At 41.7% G+C, this 22174-nt stretch overlaps 2 protein-coding genes across 2 annotated transcripts in view; one reads left to right on the top strand and one right to left on the bottom strand.

The window, feature by feature from the left end:
• The first annotated feature begins 1144 nt into the window (after positions 1-1144).
• ywhag2 (3-monooxygenase/tryptophan 5-monooxygenase activation protein, gamma polypeptide 2) lies at positions 1145-6905 on the top strand. The gene is made up of 2 exons (XM_037119818.1): positions 1145-1407; positions 5061-6905. Exons 1-2 carry the CDS (start codon positions 1321-1323, stop codon positions 5715-5717), a joined length of 744 nt encoding a protein of 247 aa, XP_036975713.1. The 5' UTR covers positions 1145-1320; the 3' UTR covers positions 5718-6905.
• The window catches only part of camkk1b (calcium/calmodulin-dependent protein kinase kinase 1, alpha b), a 26112-nt gene continuing 10141 nt past the window's right edge, over positions 6204-22174 (bottom strand). The window contains exons 15-24 of the mRNA XM_037119775.1: positions 21967-22095; positions 20619-20722; positions 18656-18700; positions 13576-17890; positions 13328-13424; positions 12721-12806; positions 12409-12616; positions 10719-12248; positions 10021-10104; positions 6204-9320 (exon numbers count right to left, since the gene is read on the bottom strand). Coding sequence (XP_036975670.1) covers positions 17809-17890; positions 18656-18700; positions 20619-20722; positions 21967-22095 — 360 coding nt within the window. The 3' untranslated portion in view covers positions 6204-9320; positions 10021-10104; positions 10719-12248; ... (2 more) ...; positions 13328-13424; positions 13576-17808. The remainder of the gene's footprint in view (positions 9321-10020; positions 10105-10718; positions 12249-12408; positions 12617-12720; positions 12807-13327; positions 13425-13575; positions 17891-18655; positions 18701-20618; positions 20723-21966; positions 22096-22174) is intronic.

The raw sequence follows: 22174 nt of genomic DNA, 5'->3' as shown, positions 1-22174 counted from the left end.
TGAAAGTGTGATTGAGCAGATAGAAGGTGAAAAGAGCATGAGTAGCTGGGAAAGTGTGAAATAATGAGGAAGGATGTAAAACAGCGTAAGCTGGGAGCTGAACTGTTTTGTTCCACTTAGGGGAATGTTTTTCTGATTTTAATGTAGAAAAAAAAAGAAGAAATCAGTCATTTCCCTCCGCTGTCAATCACAAACATTTTAGCAAACAAGGAATTTTGTGATCATCGTTTTTTACATTATACAAAACACACATTTAACCAAAATGTTCATAGGACACACATAAATTAAGACAAACAGACAGAAAACAGTGCATAAACAAACATAACACAGAGGAGGAGGGATGCAAACCAGGACTAAAATACATGGCGTTTAGAGTGTTTTATAATGTTAATATTTGCACTTCATTACAATCACACTGTCCAACACAGGCTGTGTTTATGTTACCAGTTTTCCTTTTGGCTCGACCCTCATGAATAAATGAGTGAATGAATAAAAGCAAATAAAGTAAATAAAAGTAAAAACACTGCACTCAAAATGGGATTTGAAAAGTTTATAAAATACAGCAGAAGAATAATAAACATGAACTGATGACATGGGATGCATGATGTTATGTTTAAAAAACAAAAAACAAACATCTTTACCAAAATGTATGAATAACACAGGCAAAATGATCCAAACATGAAAGTTAGAAAACATGAAATACATCAACAGTTGCAGGAGGGCTCGGTGACGTTTTGAACGCAGTATTGTAATTTGTAATGGAGTAGTCTGCGCTGACGGAGTCTGCATCAAATCTGCCCTGAAGCTCCATCCTGCCCCACCAGCAGCGCCCACACCGAGATGCTGTGTCACACCCAGTCTCCCCTCCTCCCCTCAACTCTCTCCTCATCAGCAATCAGTCTGTACACGCCTCCCCCTGTAGAGGACTCCATTTCCCAGAAGGCCTTTCACCCAGCTGCTCCCATCCATCCATCCTCCATACGCCTTTCCCATGTATGGAGTGTTACATCATTGGCACAGACACCCACCTTTCTGAGTGATGACGCAGCCCTGGGAGAGTGTGTGAGGAGGAGGAGGAGGAGGAGAGGAGGGGAGGGGTGAGGGAGAGAGAGAGAGAGAGAGAGAGAGAGAGAGAGAGCAAAAGAGAGAGAGAGGAGAGGAGAGGGTGTCCCGCACGGAGGAGCAGACAGACAGCAGGGAACAGCTGCAGCATTAGGTTCGCGTAGGATTTCACTGCATTGCGATTTAAAAATATCAATCATTTCATCCCCAAAACCCGAGTAGAGCAGCTCGACACAGCAACCAAACATCATCTAAAACATGGTTGATCGCGAGCAGCTGGTGCAGAAAGCCAGGCTGGCTGAACAGGCTGAGAGATATGATGACATGGCAGCAGCTATGAAATCGGTAAGTCCATTCAAAAAAAGAAAAAAAAAAGAGAAGAAGAGAAAACCTCGTAATGGTGATTTTGGGAGTGTGTGTGTGTGTGTGTGTGTGTGTGTGTGTGTGTGTGTGTGTGTGTGTGTGTGTGTGTGTGTGTGTGTGTGAATGATGTGTGATCGGTGCGTAAAAAGAAGAGCTCGTCCCCGCAAAATCTCGACTGTCTGTGCTGGCTGTAGGAAAAAAAAAAAGAAAGAAAGAAAGAAAAAATCGGCGGCTCACACTGACTTGATTATTACCTCACTGCTTTAAGACATCACGGAGGAAATACTGTGTGATATCTCTTAATGTCTAATGCTTCATCGACAGCTCAGCGCTTTTTTTTTCCTGCCCCCCTCCTCTTTTCCTCCTCCTCCTCCTGCGAGTCCGAGTCCAAATCGTCTGCTCCTTGGGCGGTGCCTTTCTGTCGGCCGCGCCGCTCAATGAAGGGGAATATCGCAATGAATTATCACAGAGGCCTGAGCTTCATCTCTCAGCTCATATCACACAATGGCTCTGCTCAACTGCTTCTCCTCCTCCTCCTCCTTCTTCTTCTTCTTCTTTATCCCACCACACCTCCCCTCCCTCCTTTATGCCCATTTTTCTGAAAGCTGCTGGGAGCCATGTGAGGTTGCTCGGAAAAAGCCCATCAACCTCTGCTGCCTCCTCCTCCTCCTTCCTCCTCCTCCTCCTCCTCTTCCTCCTCTCTTTGTCACATTAATTAAAATAATCGACATTATCGGAATCTGCTCATTTTTCCGCTCTGGTTTAAAGAAATCCTTGGGTGCGTCTATTTTTTTTTTTCTGAGCATGTCTGCCTGGAGAAGTGGAGCCCTCACGCTGCTCTTTCCTCCAAACAGACGTAGGAGGCAGTAGAATCTCTCTCTAGAATATTCTTTGTCATATTGCAGTGAGTCAATATGATCAGATTTGATTGTGCTGCTTTTTGTTTTTCTCCTCTTGTAAGCGTGCTGCTCCCCCCCCCTCCCCTTCCTCCCTCCTTCTTCCTGAAATCCAGCAGCTTTTTTTTTTTTCCCCAAATAAGTCATTTTGGGTTAAGGACCCGGTGAAGTGCTGTGATATTTGATGCAGGGAGGATGACATGGGTGGCCTGCCTCACAGGAGCCCTCTCAGCTCTTATTGGCCCCTCTTGAGGACAGAGCCTTTGTCTGCTTTTTCCTTTTTTTTTCCCTTTTTTTTTTACCCCCTCTCTTCTTCCCTCCCTCCCCCTGAAGAAATTCTGGGAACTGGATTCACCGCCACCACCAGTGGTTTAGAAAAAAAAAAACAAAAAAAACAAAACTGCTGTGTCACACCGGCTCATACTGGAACCAAGAGCATCCTGGGAGTCTTTAAAGCCGGGGCCCCTGCGTGAGCTCACGTATAGATCAGAAATCATCATATGTGCTTTAAAAAAAGGAGGAACATCTTGTCTTTGGTTCCTCAGGGGAGATGGGAGTTAGAAGAAGCAGCCCCCCCCCTGGATCGTTTGTCATCGAGGGTTTCTGGTTGCAGGAGGTGGGATGATGTGTGAGCAGGGAGGGATTCCTTTCCCTTTAAACAATCTGCCATGTCAGTGCGGTCCAAACTGGGCCCTTTTGCAGGGGTGTGTACTCTCACACTCTAATCAAAGGGAATCCCTCGCCATTGCAGCCAGATATGACAAACGAGAGCTGATCACGGCTGTTTTCCTCGTGAAAAATATAACCGGTTTACTCTCACCGAAGCAGACTGTTCAGATTGTTTTACGGCGATTCTCTGGGCTGCAAGTAAACGATTATGTCATCACTGATTAACCGATGGACAAATGTAGACATTTTAAGACGTCACTTTACCAGAAACTGTAGAAAAATATTTTCTTTTCGATCTGCCGATTAGAAAACCCAGAAGATATTCCATGAGTATGCATATTTGTGGAGCTGAAACTAGCTGATTTTTGCCTAAAAAATATTGATTATCAAATTCATTGTCTACCTATTGATGCATGTTGGGTTTTTTTAAGCTCCAGGATCTCGGTCTGCAAGATGACGACTGTTTCCATTTTGGATTATCAGACAAATGTAGACATTTTGTGATGGAAAATGAATCTGCAGATGTGAAAATAATTGATGGATTTTCCAAAACCCCAAAGACATTTAGTCCTTTACAGAGTCAGAAAAACACCAAATATTCACATTTTTGGAATTGAAACAAATGATTTTTTCACATATTTGCCCCAAACATATTTAAAATGAACGATTGACGAACTAACTGTGGCTTAATTGAATTCATGCATTGTTTGGTTTTATTTGAGCTCTAAATGAGGATCTTGAAGCAGTGAAGCCCTTGAAATCTCAGTATTTGTGTTAATTTCAACAGGCTGTAATCAATTTTACACTCAGCGTGATGACCTGTTTCATTTCCTTTACAAAAAAAAACAACAACAGTTGAGTCATCTAATAAACCGAAATCTGCTTCATTTGACTGTAGATTTCATCATTAGCATGCGTAGGTTGTGTTACAGTTTTTGGAGAGGCAGAGTGAAGGCGCCTCGTCTCTATAGGTTGAGCCCTGCGCTCCTTCCACTCGGTGTGAGTGACGTCGGCGATCCTGAGCCATCTTTGTGCTCCTCTGCCTCAGCAGAAAATGTCAGCACTGAGAAATGATAGATAAGAGAGGATACAGGCGTAATTCTCGGGGAGCTCCTCAGATAAAAAGCAGCTCCGTGTTTCTTTTTTATTTGTTATCGATCCGACAGAGGCCATGTTCCAATCACATACCCTGAATACTACCGGCTTTTTATAGGAACCACGGCCTCTTTGACAACCGCCCAGCTATCAGACTGATCCGTCAAGGTCTAAATTTAACAGTCGCGCTCCGAGTGATGTCACGCCGTGGTGTCTTAGACAGGTAAAAAGGTCAGTTCGAGCTGGAGAGAAGGTCACTGGGACACGTGAACCGCCTGTGCAGTGATGGTTTTCACTTACAGTGCAGCTGCCTCGCAGTGCTCGTGGGAACATTTTAGCCATCGCCAGACCTCCTTTCGCCCTCCCGTCCTCTCCCAACCCCCTGCCAGCGACTATCTTGAATATTCCTCTCACTAACTAGCATTACACGGGACAGCTGGAGCTACTGGTGCACTAAATTAAGGGATCGGCATGGAAACTGGGAATTGCATATGACGAGTGAAATATTGCTTAACGTCTGTGTTGTGAACTGTACTGTTAGTCTGGAGTCTGTCATGTGAAAAGACAGCATGTTTTAATCAGTGGGGCGGGAAGTGACAGTTATATTCATCATCGATTCACTGTCGATCATTTATCATTTATCATCATTTAAAGTCTCATATTGAGGGGATTGTTATGCCTATAGTTCAGACAGGAGTAAAGAGACGACAGAAAAACGAGGAAAGTAGAGTTTGGCCAGTTTGTGTTCGGCATTTGTGTTTGTCCCCCAACATGGCACCTTGGAATTACTACTTTCTGTCCAACTAATGATCCAAAGTGTACAGAAAAGCAGAAACCAGGAACCAAAAAGAGTCATCGACTCTTGATATGTTCTCATATTCGTTGGTGTGTCATGTAAATGCTGTCTGGTGCTGTTAATCAAGACCTCTGCTCTTGATCTGGTGAATAAAAAGGTCAATTTTCCTGTTTCTCCAGGTTACAGAGCTGAACGAGGCCCTGTCCAACGAGGAGAGGAACCTCCTGTCCGTGGCCTACAAGAACGTGGTGGGGGCCCGCCGCTCCTCCTGGAGGGTGATCTCCAGCATTGAGCAGAAGACCTCGGCCGACGGCAATGAGAAGAAGATTGAGATGGTCAGGGCCTACCGGGAGAAGATTGAGAAGGAGCTGGAGGCCGTGTGCCAGGATGTGCTCAACCTTCTGGACAACTTCCTGATCAAGAACTGCAGCGAGACGCAGCACGAGAGCAAGGTGTTCTACCTGAAGATGAAGGGCGACTACTACCGGTACCTGGCCGAGGTGGCCACGGGGGAGAAGAGGGCCACGGTGGTGGAGTCGTCGGAGAAGGCCTACAACGAGGCCCACGAGATCAGCAAGGAGCACATGCAGCCCACCCACCCCATCCGCCTGGGCTTAGCTCTCAACTACTCTGTGTTTTACTACGAGATCCAGAACGCCCCGGAGCAGGCCTGTCATCTGGCCAAGACCGCCTTCGACGACGCCATCGCCGAGCTCGACACCCTCAACGAGGACTCCTACAAAGACTCCACTCTCATCATGCAGCTGCTCCGAGACAACTTGACACTGTGGACAAGTGACCAGCAGGATGACGAGGGAGGGGAGGGCAACAATTAAAGAGAAACCACGCGTCGAAAAAAAAATATATGAAGGGCCGGTGGACTTTGGCAGCCGCTTTTGCCGATGATACTACCGCAGCAGCAGTTCTTTATTTTTCCATGTGTTTAAAGAAAAGAATCAAAAGAGAGGTGAGAGTGGAGGTTAAATCTTAGTTTAAATATATATAGAAATATATATACAGTTGAAAGGGGCCTCCGTCTTCTTGATTTTCTCTTTGACATTTGCCAAAACCACTGATATGTCAGTCAATCAGCCTGAAGTGGTTGTTGTTGGATTGAAATGGCAGCCTCACACTGGCATAGGAACTGATCTTGTTCTGTCAAGATAAGCTGCTTAGTTAGGTTTTTGCGTGATAGAGATGCATTTGAGTCACTTGAGAGAGAAAATGCTTGAATGGGAATGCCTCACAAAACTAGTTTGCATTGGTTCCAGTAGTCGTCTATATATGAGAAAAAAAAAGGGCCCAGAAAGATATTGATGTTAAACTCACACTTAAAATGAGAATAAAGGAAGTTTTAAACCGATTAGTCCCACCGCCCCCCCTTTAAAAAAAATAAATATTAAAAAAAAAAACACAAATTGAAAGGAGTGAAAACGAGGACTGGATCATAAAATCGATTCCCCTCTTTCTGTCTGAAGTGTATTTGGCATCTCACAGATTAGTCTGTTATGTCACTGGAACCATAGATTCTTTTTGGAGGTGAAGATTACAAAAAGGCAGAGACTTAACGATATAAATCAATTTAAAAAAAGACAAAAAAAAGACAAAAAAATAAATAAAAGCAGCTTCAGAGTTTGTGGTTTACTTCTGTGTTTGTTTTATTAAATGCACTTGCCTACTATACTGTTTCTTCAGTGTAAGATGATGACAACAATAATATCGATTATTCAATATTGTGCATGCTGGTGATGTATTTATATACAGTAGCTTGACTTTATTAACTTATACTGTGGGTGTTAAGTATTCATATGATTGAGAAAAACAGGCTTTGTCTGATGTTTTGATTTCTGATCTCTAATTTATTTCAGTTCTTTTTGTTATGGTTTTTTGATTTGCTATACCAAAATGGTGATCGTAAAAATTGACCTGTAATGGGCGTTGCTATAGTGACATGCAATATGTGTATTTAATTTGTTAATGAAAGAAAAAAAAAGGAAGATAAAAACCCACCAGTGATCACTTAACCTTTGCCAGCTGGTGTTTTTCGTCACATTGAAGTATGATTATGATATTTTCTGAACAGTATTTAAGTACTTTTTTTCTGTCATGCTATCCAGTTTTAATAATGGTGAAGTTTTCAGCCTCAATGTTTCTGTTATGAATCCACAAACATGGACCATATTTTATTTCTGACAGTATACCTTTCTCTTTTTTTTTTTTCCTCTTCGTTTGTTTGTTTTTATACATTTTAGCTGTTCCTGAGTGACAAAAATATCTTGAATGTGAGTCATTATGTAGCAGTTGCACAAGAACCGAAATAATAGCTATGATAATAAAAAAGAATATGACTAAATTATACATGCACCATTTCCGTGGTGGTCTAGTGTATTGTTGTATCGTCACCTATGAGAAGATTTTGTTTTTTGAGGAAGGAAAAAAAAAACAAAAAACACGGCTTTTGTTTTTGTGCCCAGAGTGCAGTATGTGCTTTTCTTTTCTGTGCCTGTATCATTATTTGATATGCCTCATTTGCAACTTAACCTTCACTGTAAGAAAAAAAAAAAAAAAAAAAGAGGATTTATCTGCCAGTATTTGAAGTTCCTGCAAAAAGCATGTAATATCTTCCCTTCGGTGGTTCCTCACTTTTTACATGTGTCTGCTCTCTGTACAGCACACAGATATGAATATTCAACACCAATGCACAAATAGTAAGAGTCACCGGCGATTTAGTAGAAAAAGCGGTTATCGATTAGCAAAATCAGAACAAAACTTTTAAGACACTAGGAAGCTGCTTAAGAGCACAGAAAAGCTGCTGAACGGATTTACATCATAATGCTGCTAGTTCTATAGATTACTACATTAATATATTCATACAGATGGCAGTTTCTTTTTTTGGGGGGGGTGTGGGGGACTTTTATTTTTTATCTCACATGTGATGGCTTAAGAGAGAAACCAAAAGCCTTAAGGTCAGTCACACAGCCTCGCTCATGGTATGCCAATTATGTCACCATCATGACTCAGCCTCCGCGAGCTTGCACTGTATGTCACAGCTGCTTTGATTTATTTTTAACGTAGTATAAAGTTGATGGTGTCGAAAGGCTCGCCGGACAAATAGCATGAAATCCTAATGCCGAGCTGCACAACCGCGCACACACAAGCTTATGAATATCAGAGCTGGGGAGGGGAGGGGGTCGAATCGTACATGTCAGTTTGTTTCAGGTTTTGTGAGTGACAACAAGCGGAAACTGGTTTATTTTTTTTTCCTTTCACTTTTTCTTTGTTGAAGAAGAGACGTTCACTCATTGCCAAGAATACATGCATTGTGTTCCTTTGTTTTCGATTAATTTGTGTTTCTCTGTGGTTTGTGTTTTCATTATTTCTGGATGTTGATCCTTGTTTCTGTGACATGGGGGGGAAAAAAGTACATGCAAGAAATGAGTAGAAGTAGATTTAAATCACAAATCTAGATCCGAGCAGAGCTGACCTACTGGAAGCTAGCGGAGGTGGGGGGGGGATACAAACTGTATGCTCTGAGGAGTTTTTTTGGTTGCCATCTGTTGCCCATTAAAGTTATTTGTTTATCGGTATTATTCTTTATTTTCATTTCTCTCTGTAAAGCAGCCATTTACAGCCATAACCAGAAAAAACACAGCTCATCTCTTCTCATTCTGTGAGTTCATTACTGTTGAGGTTTTTTTTTTACAGCCTACACACTGATGCAGGAAGTCGGTATGACCTCAGGTAACCCCTGCGTGCATCACATAGCAGGTGTGTGTTTGTGTGTTTGTGTGTTTGTGTGCGTGTGGATGCCGTGCGCTGTGTGTGCCTGCACCACTGCATGTGATGAGTGTTTGTGGGTGAGCGTGTGAGATGGAGTCTTGTATCAGCTGCAGTGCAGAGACGCTGCCAGCTCGCACAACAACTACAGTATGTCTTAATGGAGGCTCCTCTCCAAGGCCGCTTTGCTAATCATTAACTAAATCAGAGCACAGATCAAAGAATATTGCTCCAAAAGATGACAGGTTTTACAATCACAGCAGAGATATTAAATTAAAATCCAGTGTCTCATGATGGACGGTGGAGGGTTGATTTTCTATTCAATGCACGTGCACAAGCCGTGTTTTTACCACAAAAGCTTGGGTTTATCGGAGTAATTAAGCGTATCTGTGTGCTTCAAAGTCGAGCCCCCACACTGATTGATAAGCTGAAGTGGCAAACTGCTGGATCGCCCACCCTCAGACTGCAGCCTCTTGCTGCAGCCTGCTGCACTGAACCTTTCATGAGATGAAATTCTGTGCTTTGAGCTGTCCTCCTCGGCAGCCAATCGCTGACAGGCTCACTCTCCGCGGCCACCAATCCCGTTCTTGTTGCTAGGGCTATAATAAGTATCCCACTATCAGCCAGGCTCCTTGCTGCACTGCTCAGACACCTATTGCATCCTGTAAAAAAAAAATAAATAAATAAAAAAAATGAAAGCTCAAAGCGCACAGGAGGCATTAGGATTCAGCACCAACCTGTCTTCCAGCCTGCGTTTTAATGCACTGCTACACTTTCAGGGACATTGGTGTCATCATCATCATCATCGGTAAACGTTGGTGACATTATACATCCCAAAAAGCACCGGGGCCCACTGATGGACGTGTAATTGAATCTCTGGCAGCAGCAAATTCAATTTAGCATTTTTAATGGTAAATTCTAGTAAATCTAAACACACAACCCTCACGGAATAACATATAATTCATCTTGTTTGCATATCTACTCAAATTAGTTTATTTAATTGATCTAATCTGCGTCCCTGGAGAAGATGATGTTTAAAGGTCACATCTACAGGATTCACACAAAACAGAAAATTGTTCTGCTTCACTTGCACTTATACAGTAATAGCTCCGTCTGATCACTTTCATCACATGAGGAATTATTTCCGCGAGGGGAGGCCAGGATGACAAGGCACAAGTGATCATCGAGCCGTAATTATGGCGGACAAAGGCGAACGGCCTCCAGATCACTGGATCGAACTCCTCGTGAGCATCAGTGGACTGTGCTGCCACTCTTACAGCATCTTACTGAAAAAGGCCTGATGACACAAAAGAGTCTGTATCTCTGATGATGGATTATAAATAAACTGTGGAAGCCAGTTACATTGTGAAGATGAGACAGATGGGCTATTTCCGTCTTTTTTTCCCCTCGTGTTTGCAACCATCTTTTTTTTTTCCAGGAGAAAAACTTGGGAAAAAAAAATAATAATCCAGGAGAAAAGAAAGACATTCTCTTGTAAAATTGAATGAAATATTTTTTTTCCCCATGACAAACCAAAAATAAAACTTGTTGAATATGCGTTACATATGTTACATGAAATTTCTCTCATATCAGAATTTGAGTAATACTACACACAAAACCGTGAAGTGTTAATCCTTGATCTGGCTTGCTGATAATACACAATATTCCACATGTGACACTGTAAACGGCTGTTTAGTGCCAAGTATAACATGTTTCTTGTCAACATAAAGTCGTCACAGTCATGTTACATAATCTGCTAACACATGATAAATGCATCTTGTGTTTAGTTCTGAGGCAAGTGAGACTAAACTGTCTGTGAAATTTCACTGAAGATCCACTGACATTTTTGTTATGGAGTGAAATACCAGTCATCGGAGGATAACAAGAAAATGTTAGTGTGCTAATACACTCAACTAAGGATCATGTTAAACGTTACATTGCTAACATGCTGACATGAGCATTTAGTTCTATTACAACCTTAGTAAGCTCTTGTTTCGGTCCATTAAAGGCCTTAATAACCCACTTTTCTTCTTTATTGTTTTTTTTTTACACCACCTTACCGGTTTCCTCAAGTCCTCCCTTTGCTGTTGTTTACTCAGAGGACATGAGGTCAATGATTTTTGCCAAAAGGTCATCACAAGGCCGGAGCTCAGTTGTCGTCCATTGATTTCCTTTGTTAACTCGACACTGGACACAGCTTTTCTCGCTGTCAACAAATTCCTGCCCTAAAAGGTGTTTAACCTCCTGTGGCACGGGCGTCTCACAGACGCCGCTGGACCATTCATCACTAACCAAACCACATGGCTGTCACGGCTAGTCGTGTTGCTCTGGGGCAAAAGTGACAGCTCCACGGACCAGACGCTGAAAGACAGCAGCCTGAAGTTTGATTCACAAGTAATTAAAACTTGTGACGCTCCCAAGAATAAAGATGGATGGATGAAGATCAGTGGCTTTGTAAGGTTTGGAGGCCTGGAAGTGAAACATGCCCGCGACCAGCCAGGTGTTCGAAATAAAGACCCAGATTAATGTTTAAGTCACTTTTCTTCAGCACTGGAGATTATATTCCTGAGCACAGCCACTGATAAAACAGACAAGTCGGATGTTGAAAAGTTTATGATCTGACGTAACGTGATCTGCACCTCAAAGATGCAAAAGAAGATAATAGCAGTACAGCTCCAGAAATATCAACCCATTAGAGGGACGGCAGGAGAGAGAAAAGAGAGATGGAGGGAAAGAGGGGACCGACGTCGAAGCAGAGAACAGAGACAGATCTATAAATAGGTCTCCCTGCAGCCTGTGAGTAGACAGTGAGTAGACCAGAGACATCAATGTGACAGCCCCTCCACTATAGAGACTCTGTGCCTCTGTATGGATGGTGAGAGTTCATATCTTCGGTTAAGAGAGCCTGATTCATCAGTTTTACCTCCAGCTGAGCAAACACGCGACATGACATGAAATCACACAGATAATAAAAGATAATCAACTCCGATATCTGCCGGTTTTTCCTCAAAGTTCACCCCACCGTGTTATTTTATGATAGGACAAAGAGCGCTGCTGACTCTCTCAGGCACAAAGACAGCTGTTATGCATGACTGCTGCAGCATGAATTATTCACGATAACATTTAGACTTTGTATTATTTATCAAAAAGTGCCACAACGTTCAGCTGAAGGTTTTTAAGAGACTATTTTAGGGAAGGCACTTGTCCCAAAACATTGCAGGATACATTGCATGTGATAGGAGGTGCTGAAGTGTGATTTCTTTCTCTTTTTTTTTTGGAGAGCTTCGTCCTCCGAATGAGGGCTCTCCATCTGGCTGCAACATACAGCAACACTGCTGTCAGCTGAAGAGTTTCAGCATTTTCCTGTCTGTCGTTTCTGATGATCAAACCGATTCCTAATAACTCCGGAGGAGATTATTCATAACTACAGAGGCTTGCGCAATGAGCAGAAGTTTGTAAAAGGTGAGTCTAAAATTAAGTCCTACCCCCTCCTCCTCCCCCTCCGTCCCCCTGCTGTCTCACAGTTACGTCACGCTGCATGTTCTGTCCAGGCCTCCCATTGCAGGAGAGTCACAGTCACACCACGTCGCCTTCAAAAAGAAAAAAAACATCATCATCAAAATAAAAAAAATGTTCAAACTTCATTATGTAAATTCTAATTAAAATGTCTTTATTACATATCTGACAAAATATATGGATGACTTAATTTATTCTCAAATATAGACTGAGTTTAACACCTGAAACTCTCACCTGAAGGAAAAATGATCTCTCATAAACCCAAATGAAGAAGAGTACAGCAGAGAAGACAAAAATCTATTATCTGTTTTTGCATTTCCTGCATACAAAGTAACTGCGCTGATACCCTACTGTCTTCACTAGTTCACAAAGTTTTGATTTTGTTTTCCTGTCTGTAGCTTGCAGATTTCTAGCTTCATCATCAGCTGCAGTCACTGACTCACTGAAATGATGAAGAATAATAGGGTTGCAAAAGTACTTTGAGAATATTCTAAGACAGAGCAGAAAAAGATTTTTATTTTTGTGAAATGAATAGCTTGGTCTTACATTTGGATGCGTGCACTTAGATTTTAGAAATTTCCTCTTTAAGTCATTTTCCTTTTTGCCAGTCTAGTGAAGTCTGAGATGCAGAGCTGTGAACAAAAACATTTCTATTATAAAAGGAAAAAAGACCAAGAAATGTCATTCAACAAAATATCAACAAGCCACTAATGGGGGTAGGTGACTTCTTGAAATCAACCCTGTAGTGTCTGAATCCCCCCTCCCAGTTGTACAGTAGGAGGTTTCCTCTGCAGTCAGCTCGCTGTCAGAGGAGGTGACCCGTCTGTTTGACCTCCTCTGACAGAGCTCTGACCCAGGTCGTCTGCAGCCAGGAGGCCACACACAGTCAAACAGTTAACTATACTGCATGATTAGTAGAAAGATTTTCATTCATACTTGCTTGTCATGAATGTTTTACACAAATTAAAGTGAGTCACTTGTCTGGCAGGATGTGGTGTGAATTTGCACAGTATATCTAATCTCTATTTTGGTTGTCTGAGCTCCCAGCACAGACACAAAGTGATAACGAACTGTTAATGACTTCATGTAATATGAAGACTTCTGGAGCTGTAGAATCATCTGTTAAAACTGGGGTCGGTAGGATTGTAGGTACCAAAAAGAGCAGGCTAAATTTTCTCTATTCACAGCTGCTCCTCCAAAACACATGAACATGCACTCTGACCATGCTGACACCGACTGCCCTGTAGGTCCTGCTGGCCAGATAAGAGATGTGTTAGCATCTAGCTTGCTATGTTCAGTTGGCCCTCTTCACTTTGTTAAGTCTAACAAATACATAAATAAACAACGGTGTAAAAGGTACAATCATATAAAACACAAGCCGAATAACCTACAAGGACATACCTCGGTGTGAAAAGGCTACTGCAACAGTTACCACTTACTGCTTGTGTTGTATTCTATTCTTAATTATGTTTGAATTGTTCTGTGTTCCCCAGTTCTATATATGTGTTTTCCCAGGGTTCTATGTTCCTCAAAATTCTATATTCCAGGGGTCCATGTCACTAAGGTCTGATTTTCCCAAGGTCCTATGTTCTTGAGGTCTTACGTTCCAGGATCCTATTTTCCCATGATCCTATGTTTGTTAGGTCTTATGTCACAGGGCCCTATGTTCCCAAAGTCCTTTTTTTAAAGTTCTTATGCAGTCAAGGCCCTATGCTCGTGAGGTCTCACATTCCCAAGATTCTATGTTTGTTAGATCTTGCGTTCCAGGGTCCTATGTTCCTAAGATCCTATGTTCGTTAGGTCTTACATTCCAGGATCCTATGTTCCCATGATCCTATGTTTGTTAGGTCTTATGTTCCAGGATCCTATATTCCCAAGATCCTATGTTTTTCTGGTCTTATGTCACAGGGTCCCAAAGTCCCTTTTTTTAAGTTCTTATGCAGTCAAGGCCCTATGATCCTGAGGTCTTATGTTCCAAGGTTCTTTGTTCCCAAAGTCCTTTGTTCAAAGATCGTATGTTCCCAAGATCCTGCATCTGACATGCAGTCAGTTGGCTTCTGTGTATCATTATCATGCCATTTTGAACTTTCCTTGCTTTGTATTTCCAGTGTGTTCCAGTGTTCATCTCTGAAGGAGTGCTGTCTGTGCTGCTGTTCCTCAGCATGAGGCATCTGTGTGTGTTCTTTTTACCTTAACAGCATCTAGCCAGTCATGCTTTGTTTTACAATTAGCTCCTCAGGTGCCAACCAGCTGACAAATTATACCTTCCAGTGTTTGTGGGGCTGCCTGACGTCTGAGCTGGTGACTCATTATGAATGTGGGCACAGGGGATTCCCAACAGTGCAGGGAAGAAGGGAAAAAAAAAGGGAAAAACCTTCCTCCCCTTTGCAGCCTTGAGGGGGAAGTACAGTTCAGTTGACAGCGGGCCAGTGGGGTCAGTCGTGGTGAATAACAGTCAGTGAGGAGGAGAGAAAAGAGGGGTGAAACGTGGCGTGATGACAGGAACACAGGGCGAACAGTGAGAGCCAAGGGTCAGTGTTTAGCTAAATATCCGAGGCTGAACTGCAGCTGGCTCTGGATGTGGAAACTGAAGGGAGTCTGGGTGTGGACCCAGACGCTCGAGCAAAGTTTCCTCTGCCCATCCATGAGACAATGACTCCACAGTTACAGCCCAGAAAACAAAGACCATATTGTGTACTTTAAGATGCAGTAAATACAGGAGAATAGAATAGGACAGGATAGGTCGGTGCATTACTACTCAGGCAGTGAGCTCAGGAAAAAGAGCAGTCATACAGTGAAGTTACTACTCTGTATGAGCGCAGTATTGTGCTGTTGCATGGCAACTGTTTCCACAGAAATCTTTGCTCAGAAACACTCCTCTTTGGTCTTCACATAACTGCAACGGCTGAAAAATGGGCTGACTGCAGGAATACAAATGGTCTCATGAACCATTTCAGCTTGCAGAGGCTTATTAGTTGTTTTTGTCTAATTTTAACATATTTACGGAGCAGCTCACACACAGAATGTAACGGAAGAGTGGATTTATATTTTAAACCATTTTTAGGCTGTGTTTGACTGGAGGCTACAGGCCACTTGAGGATATAAGATGTTTATCTGTGATAGAAAATGTGTTACTACAGCTTTCATAAAACACCCGATCCGATTACAGAAATAATTCAAGCTTTTCCTTCTATAAAATCGTGACATTAGTCCTACTACCTCAATGAAAAATCATATTGAGAGCAAATGATAGATGATTTGTCTACAATAAATATGAGCCTTTTGTCTTAACTTTGTGGCTGTACTGGCAGTAAAATGCTTAAAAGCCAGCACAACCTACATCAAAATATAAACAAAGAACATGTAAATCTAGAGGGGGTGCCCAATGTCAGCTACTTGGACAACAAACCAATCAACAAATGCCTCTTCATGGGATAAAACTGAAGGTGTATAGGGGCTAGAGTTTCAGGAATCAACACAGTTCCCTCACTAGAATGACGTAGGGCAGCCAAGAAAACAGGAGAGGGCCAAATGGACCAGAATTTCCAGCAAGCAATCTGAGGGGATGAGGTTCTCACTGAGTCAGAGACTGATTCAGAATGAGTGTGAGAGCCACCTGGGTGCCATTCCCCACCTATTTTAATCCTTCTCAAAGAGGGCGCCATCATAGCACGATTGGCTGGGAGGGGAATGCACCAAGCTGCTTCCACTCCTCACTCAGTAGTCAGTCTCCCCAACCTGCGTACAGCACAGGTGATCTGAATCTCCTGCAATTAGTCCAGAGGGATTCTGAAAATAATCCCAAAACAAAAGAAAGATAGCAAGTCTTCAACAATGGGACTGCTACAACTTAGCATAAAGACTTAAAACAGACAGAAACAGTTCACCCGGCTCTGTTTAAATGTGACACAATCCACCTACGAGCACCTTGAACACAGTGTCTCTTATTAATCTAATCTGTACAAAAACTGGAATGTAAAAAAACAAGTTGTGATCTTGAAGGGATTTTTTTTTTTCACCTTCAGACAGAACCAGGCAGCTGTTTCCCCAAAGAAAGGGAACAAACATTTCTCCCAGAATGTTGAACTGTTTCTTCAAAGTAGTTCATTTGTTAGCTAAAGAAAACTATATAGTTTTTCATAAGACATCCAGATCTTTTCTTCCCCTCTCAGTGTTTGCCGCCATTGTCTTTTTTCCACATCGCTCTGTTCCGTCTGAGACCATCACAGATGTTGGTCCACCTACAACACACACCTCCAGAGAAACCTTCAGGCCCGCTTTACAGCACGCTGTCGTCTGTACATTTAACTTAAAGCCTGCTGCTCCAAAAACCAGAGCTGTATGCACGGCATGATATACCTGAAACTTGCGCTGATCAGTGTGGTGGTGACTGACAGTAGCTCTCTTGGTCAGTGATTTTCTACATCATTCCTCCTTCTCATCCTCAGACATGGAACATCTATTTTTGCAACACAGTTAATGAGAGAAGACAGCTGTGTTTGTATACCATATGAAAGATATTAATGTTCCTTAACCAGGAAGATATTTACATTTCAACACTGAAGTTATTTTTCTTCAGATTTTCATTGGCTTGGCAGTTTTGAATTTGCTTCAATCAATTCAATTGAAATTGAGAGCAACATGAATGAATGAATGCATGAATCTTTCATTCTCACCTCATATTTTCCATGACACATGACAGACATCACACAAGGTGTCTGTTTGACCAACCAAAGATAGAAAGTTGTGATGTGTTTATTGTGGTATATACAATATTTGCCTGAACCAGTGGATTTTTTTTATTAGATATTGCATTATTTTCCTGCAAGAGTTTTGTTGATATTGTGAACATAGTCCAGATGATGATGATCATATGTCAGAATCTGACGATATGGCTGTTTTAGAACATCTTTCAATTGCTGTATAGGTCAAATCTGAGCTCTAGCAGTGTGAGTTCATGCTGTTTCAAAGATCTCAAGCTCAAGGCCTCCTGGTTTGTAGTTGATATCTTTACTTGCAACAAAATGCCGCCCTCTGCTGGTCTGGAGAATTAAGTGCACTTGATACTGACACAGGCTTAAAAATCAAGCCACTGTCTGATTGTTTCTGAAGTGTTTTTTTTTTTTTAATTTCTTGCTTTATAATTATGACCCAAAAATAATGAAGTAAAGAAATAAAAAAGAAGTGAGAGGTGAACCAAGGACAGGAGGAAGGCTTGTCATCACGAGGTCGCCATCTAGTGTTTCACATTCAACACAACACACTTGCTGTGGTGCTGTAAAGAAGCTGCATTTTTCTTTGAAATAGGAGCTTTTATTGTCTTCAACTGATGTAGGAAAATGTAAAAATATCATATCATTTTCAACAACAACCCAAAGATCACCAATCATGCCATCTGTGCCTGAAATATTAACAAATCAGTAAACGAGCAGAATGAAATATAATCTTGGTTGTGATCATTTTAGGTCATGAGCTATCCATCTTTTAAATATTAGATATCACAGGTTGTCTGCACTAAAGTGAGAAAAGCATGTAAGTACAGCGAGCAGGAAGCAAAATTAAGAGAGAATGAAAGAAGAAAGGTAGAAAAACAAATTTCCACATGGTCGGTCGCTCCTGATTTATCATCTGTTTTTATTCTGTACTCTCTGCAAATGCTTCATCTTCATACAAATCCTCCAGCTCTCCATCTCTGCTCCCCTCGTGGCTCGCATTCCTGCGGGTGAGAAAAATGCTCAATCATGTTGTTGAGGGTAGGACCAAGTGAGATCGCAGAGGAGCAGGAGCAGGAGCAGGAGGGGGGTTGGAGGGAAAACAGTAGACTATAAATGTCAGAGAGTCAGTCCTCCACAGCACAGCTCATCACATCAACCTCAAGAGGACACAAGAGAGACAGCAAAGCCAACACAAAGCACTCCACTACGGGAGCCTGGAAAGGCCATACTTGCATTTATTTATTTTTTAATGCTGTCGTCATAATCTTGAGATACTTTGTGCCTAAAATCCGGTAAGTGTCCGGTAATTTTCCCATTAAGTCATTAGGTATGAGGATGTCAGATCAGTCTGCGTCATTTAAACAGAAGACTTGAATCCTCCCTGACCGTCATGACAGTGATCTTGAACAAGTCATTTTTGATCCCCCGATTGTTCTCTAGAAATCAAATTGTCCTCCTGTGCTTCTCTGCCTTTTTTCCTTGACGATAATGAGATCAATTTACCTATTATCACAAGGACACAAGCTTAGTTATCTCAGGATAACTAACTAATTACCCTGTGATTTAAAGATACTGGCAGCCGATCACACATTCTGCGTACTGAACAACAACAAACCATGTGTCCATGTATTTTGGGTACAGCTTGTTGTTGAGAGCCTTGTGTTGTCTCGTCTCTCTTAAATCCTCTTAAGGTTGAACAGACAACCGATGAGCCGCGCTGTGTATGAAGCACACGAGCTCAGTCTAAGCAGTTTTATAACATTTACCTCAGGGAGGGATGAAGCGCAGACCCCAATAAGCCCCAAGAGCCCCTGCAAGGAGATGTAATGTAAAAGGCCAGAATTTAAACTCATATCAGTTTGCAACACAGTTAATGATCAATAGATAAAAACACATTTCACTTTAGCAGGACTGCAACGGTTCATGTCAGATATTTTGAAAAATCAAGTTGCTTTTTGCAGAGAGTTAGATGAGAAACAGTGAATATGAAGCTAGAGCCTGCAGGTGATTAGCTTAGCTTAGCATAATGACTGTAAACAGGGGGAAACAGCTAGCCTCCCCTATCCAAAAGGCACAACATCCACTTAGAACATCTAATGCTCACTGATTGTTTAAGTGGAGTGCAAACAGTTAGCTGACTGTGTCCTCTTGTTTCCAGTCTTTGTGCTAAGCTAAGCTAGCTGGCTGTAGCTTTGTACTGACCTCACAAATATAACAGCTGTTGTATTCTCATCTAACGCTGAGCAAGAAACTAAATAACTGTCAGTTCTTTTGAGCCTCTATTGGGAAATCAGTTTTCCCATGATGACTAGTTAATGCTGGAGAACAAACGGAGACTCCAAGTGTTCAATATTAAACACATAAGATATTATGACATAGGTAATTATGTGAAGAAATACAAAATCTATAAGTTTCTTTTAACATTTGACTCACTCTCATCCTTCAGAGTTTATTGCAGATTTCATTTTCTTTTCTTTTTATTTCCAGCAGTTTTTATTTCCAATTTTCTTTTTTACAACTTTTCTTTTAATTTCACAATATTTCAGAGTATCACACATAACTGCCTTACTTCATATAAAGTAAGTCTTGTCGAAGAGTTTTTTCTCTGTCAGTGAAGTCAAACAGAGCAGAGCCTGTTATGTAATGGGCTGTTGAGTAGACAGCCAATCACGACTGACATCACTTATATTTTATTACAGCTGCTGGAATGGAAGGAAAAAAACCTGCGATAACCTCAGTTACTGTATAAAGAAGCTTGGTGAAATAACATTTAATAAAAATGAGCTGAATATATTGAATATTGATACAGTTATTTTGCAAAGTCACAGTTAAAGACATATTGTATTTCTTCACATGGTTACTAATTTCATAACTACTCATTCATTTAATATTGTACACTTTAGATTTCCGTACATCCAGCAACATCCAGCTCCTGTAAAATAAATCCAGACCTTGAAACAAATGATCCACATGACTGTAGGCGGAGAGGTGAAATGTTTAATCTCTGGAGCTCGATGCCGCAAAACATCATCCCTCCAAGAAGATCAAATTCACACATTTTGACCTTCTTTAAGCCAGAGGTACAGGCACACTAAACCTGTCCAACTGGAAAATATTCACCTTTAATAACTACACCCTGTTTAATCCACTCTCTGTCACAAAAGTTGTCAAAGATTTAATCATTTACACATCACACATGAACAGACATCTGCACAGATTTCACTGTGTGGGAGACTGCAGTGGTGTAGGACTGCTGGTGCTGCTGCTGGTGCTGCTGCTGCTGCCTGGGCATGTGTGGAGGAGGATGTAGCTGCAGCTCCACATCTCTTCACATGTAGGTGTAATTAGCTGTGCCAGCGGCCCCCCCGCAGACAAGACTGGCTTGTTAATGGAAAACAAAAGCAGCGAAGCCATTACTGCTGCCGCAGGGGCATCCATTTAGCTTATCAGGAGAGGACAAACGCTTTCATCGGGCTGAGCGTGCTGCTAATTTAAGGACCGAAACAAAACAAATACAGTGGAAGAGCTAGTCAGTATGTAAAGATTAACGGTGAAGATGTGATGGCAGATCTAACATGTTTAAAATGTCAGAGACTCACAGCACATTCAAAGTATGAAACTGACTGATCTATTTTTATCCAAGCATCTGCTCGCTGCTTTGTTTTGTTAGAGGCCTAATCGCAGAGCTGGCAGTTTGGCTGAGCAGGATTTGCAGAGTAGGCTACTTACATAAGAAGACCTCCAGGGGCAGACATGGACCTCTCCGCCCGTCTGCCCTGACACTCAAAGGGATTACTGAAAGAGCGCTTCCTCAGCATGGACTTCACCAGAATCTGCAGTGGACACCGGAGACAGTCTCAGTCAAAAGATAAAACATTTACATGTTGTCTCCACACTGAGTGATACACCTTTTAAGTTGTGTTTTTTATGACATCTTATTATAAATGATATACCAAAGTTCTTCTGTCCTGTCATATGAATATAGCAAAGTCTCAACTTTTAAGACAGCAAAAGTAAATGTTGCCAAGCTATAGAAGAAAACCCACACACCATTCTTCAAAATAATCATTCGCAAATATAATCATAAATACACATAACAAATTGCCAATGTTTTAAATTTTGTCAAAATATCGTGCAGTTTTCTGTGTGGTTTGTCCAGGTGGTGTTGCAGAACCTGAGCAGAAGTCATTGCTCGACTGTTTTGAGAACAGACAAAGTCAAACACTGTCGCCCTTTATTGTATTACTTTAAAATGTGTATAAAAGTGGAAAAACGTGCATGTAATATAAGAGTTACATCGGCTATATCATTATTTAAAGTGTTAGGAAAATAACAATTCTATGTTGTGATGTTATGCTAAATTCCTGTCAGAGTAAAAGCAAGCAAGCTGAATTGAAAGTTAAGGTCCGTGTCCATGTAGAGTTTCTTCTACAGGGCGGATAATTGCTGGCTGCGAGCTCAGGAGCACTGAGATGAAGCCTGTGTGTGCTGGGAGAAAAAAAGGTTTCAGGTTTTGTAAATGTAGATGGTTGAAAGTTGATATATGTGTTGGCTGCTTTAGTAATTCCTCTTTCCATTTCCTCTTGAAGCAATGTAGTGTAGAATTTGTTTTTTTGTGTGACGTGTCGCCCCCCCACAGTTTCTGAGAGCAACAACACGAGTCACAGGTCTGAAACAGTTTGTCCGATGTAATTTAGCTGCTAACCACAAACAAAACTCATTACATCATTACGATTTCTTGACCTCATGAAGTAAACACGTATGTAATGCTGTGATCCTCTTACTGAAGTTACATAATGCCGAAACAAGTGATAGGAAACCCATTCACCGTATACAAGACACTTTACCGTCAACATGATTTTTTTAAGCTGTTCATTTAAGGTTTTTTTTTAAAAAAGTTACATAATGTTGCTTTAATGTCACAGAAGAAATGAGATTTTGAGAACAGGCTGGAAGAGGAAGCCTGAACGTGAATGTTACAGCTGAGACGTGTCACCGGAAATACTCAAACCAGCAGCCGACTGTGGGCCCTCGAAGTGTTAAACTGTGAGCAGAGCGCGAGCGACGCGTGACTCACCACAGTGGAAATGCTGGTGATGAGTTTGACGCTGTTCTGCACCTCCTCCTCAGTGACCTCCACCGCCGAGCAGTGCTCCTCCTCCAGAGGAAGATGATTGGAGCCGTTCTCCGTCACCCACGGATGGAGCTGTTCACAACACACACGCATTAAAAAACAACCACCATTATGTCAATTTAACTCAAACACGTCTTCTTTAATCAGATGT

The sequence above is a fragment of the Acanthopagrus latus genome, chromosome 2 (genome assembly GCF_904848185.1).
Source record: "Acanthopagrus latus isolate v.2019 chromosome 2, fAcaLat1.1, whole genome shotgun sequence".
NCBI lineage: Eukaryota > Metazoa > Chordata > Actinopteri > Spariformes > Sparidae > Acanthopagrus > Acanthopagrus latus.
This window is presented reverse-complemented; position numbering and strand designations above follow the sequence as displayed.

What these genes read in the sequence shown, in the direction of transcription:
- ywhag2 (XM_037119818.1), top strand. Translation starts at nt 1,321, where the DNA reads ATGGTTGATCGCGAGCAGCTGGTGCAGAAAGCCAGGCTGGCTGAACAG. An exon ending in TGGCAGCAGCTATGAAATCG is followed by an intron (nt 1,408 to 5,060) that starts GTAAGTCCATTC and finishes CTGTTTCTCCAG; the next exon opens with GTTACAGAGCTGAACGAGGC.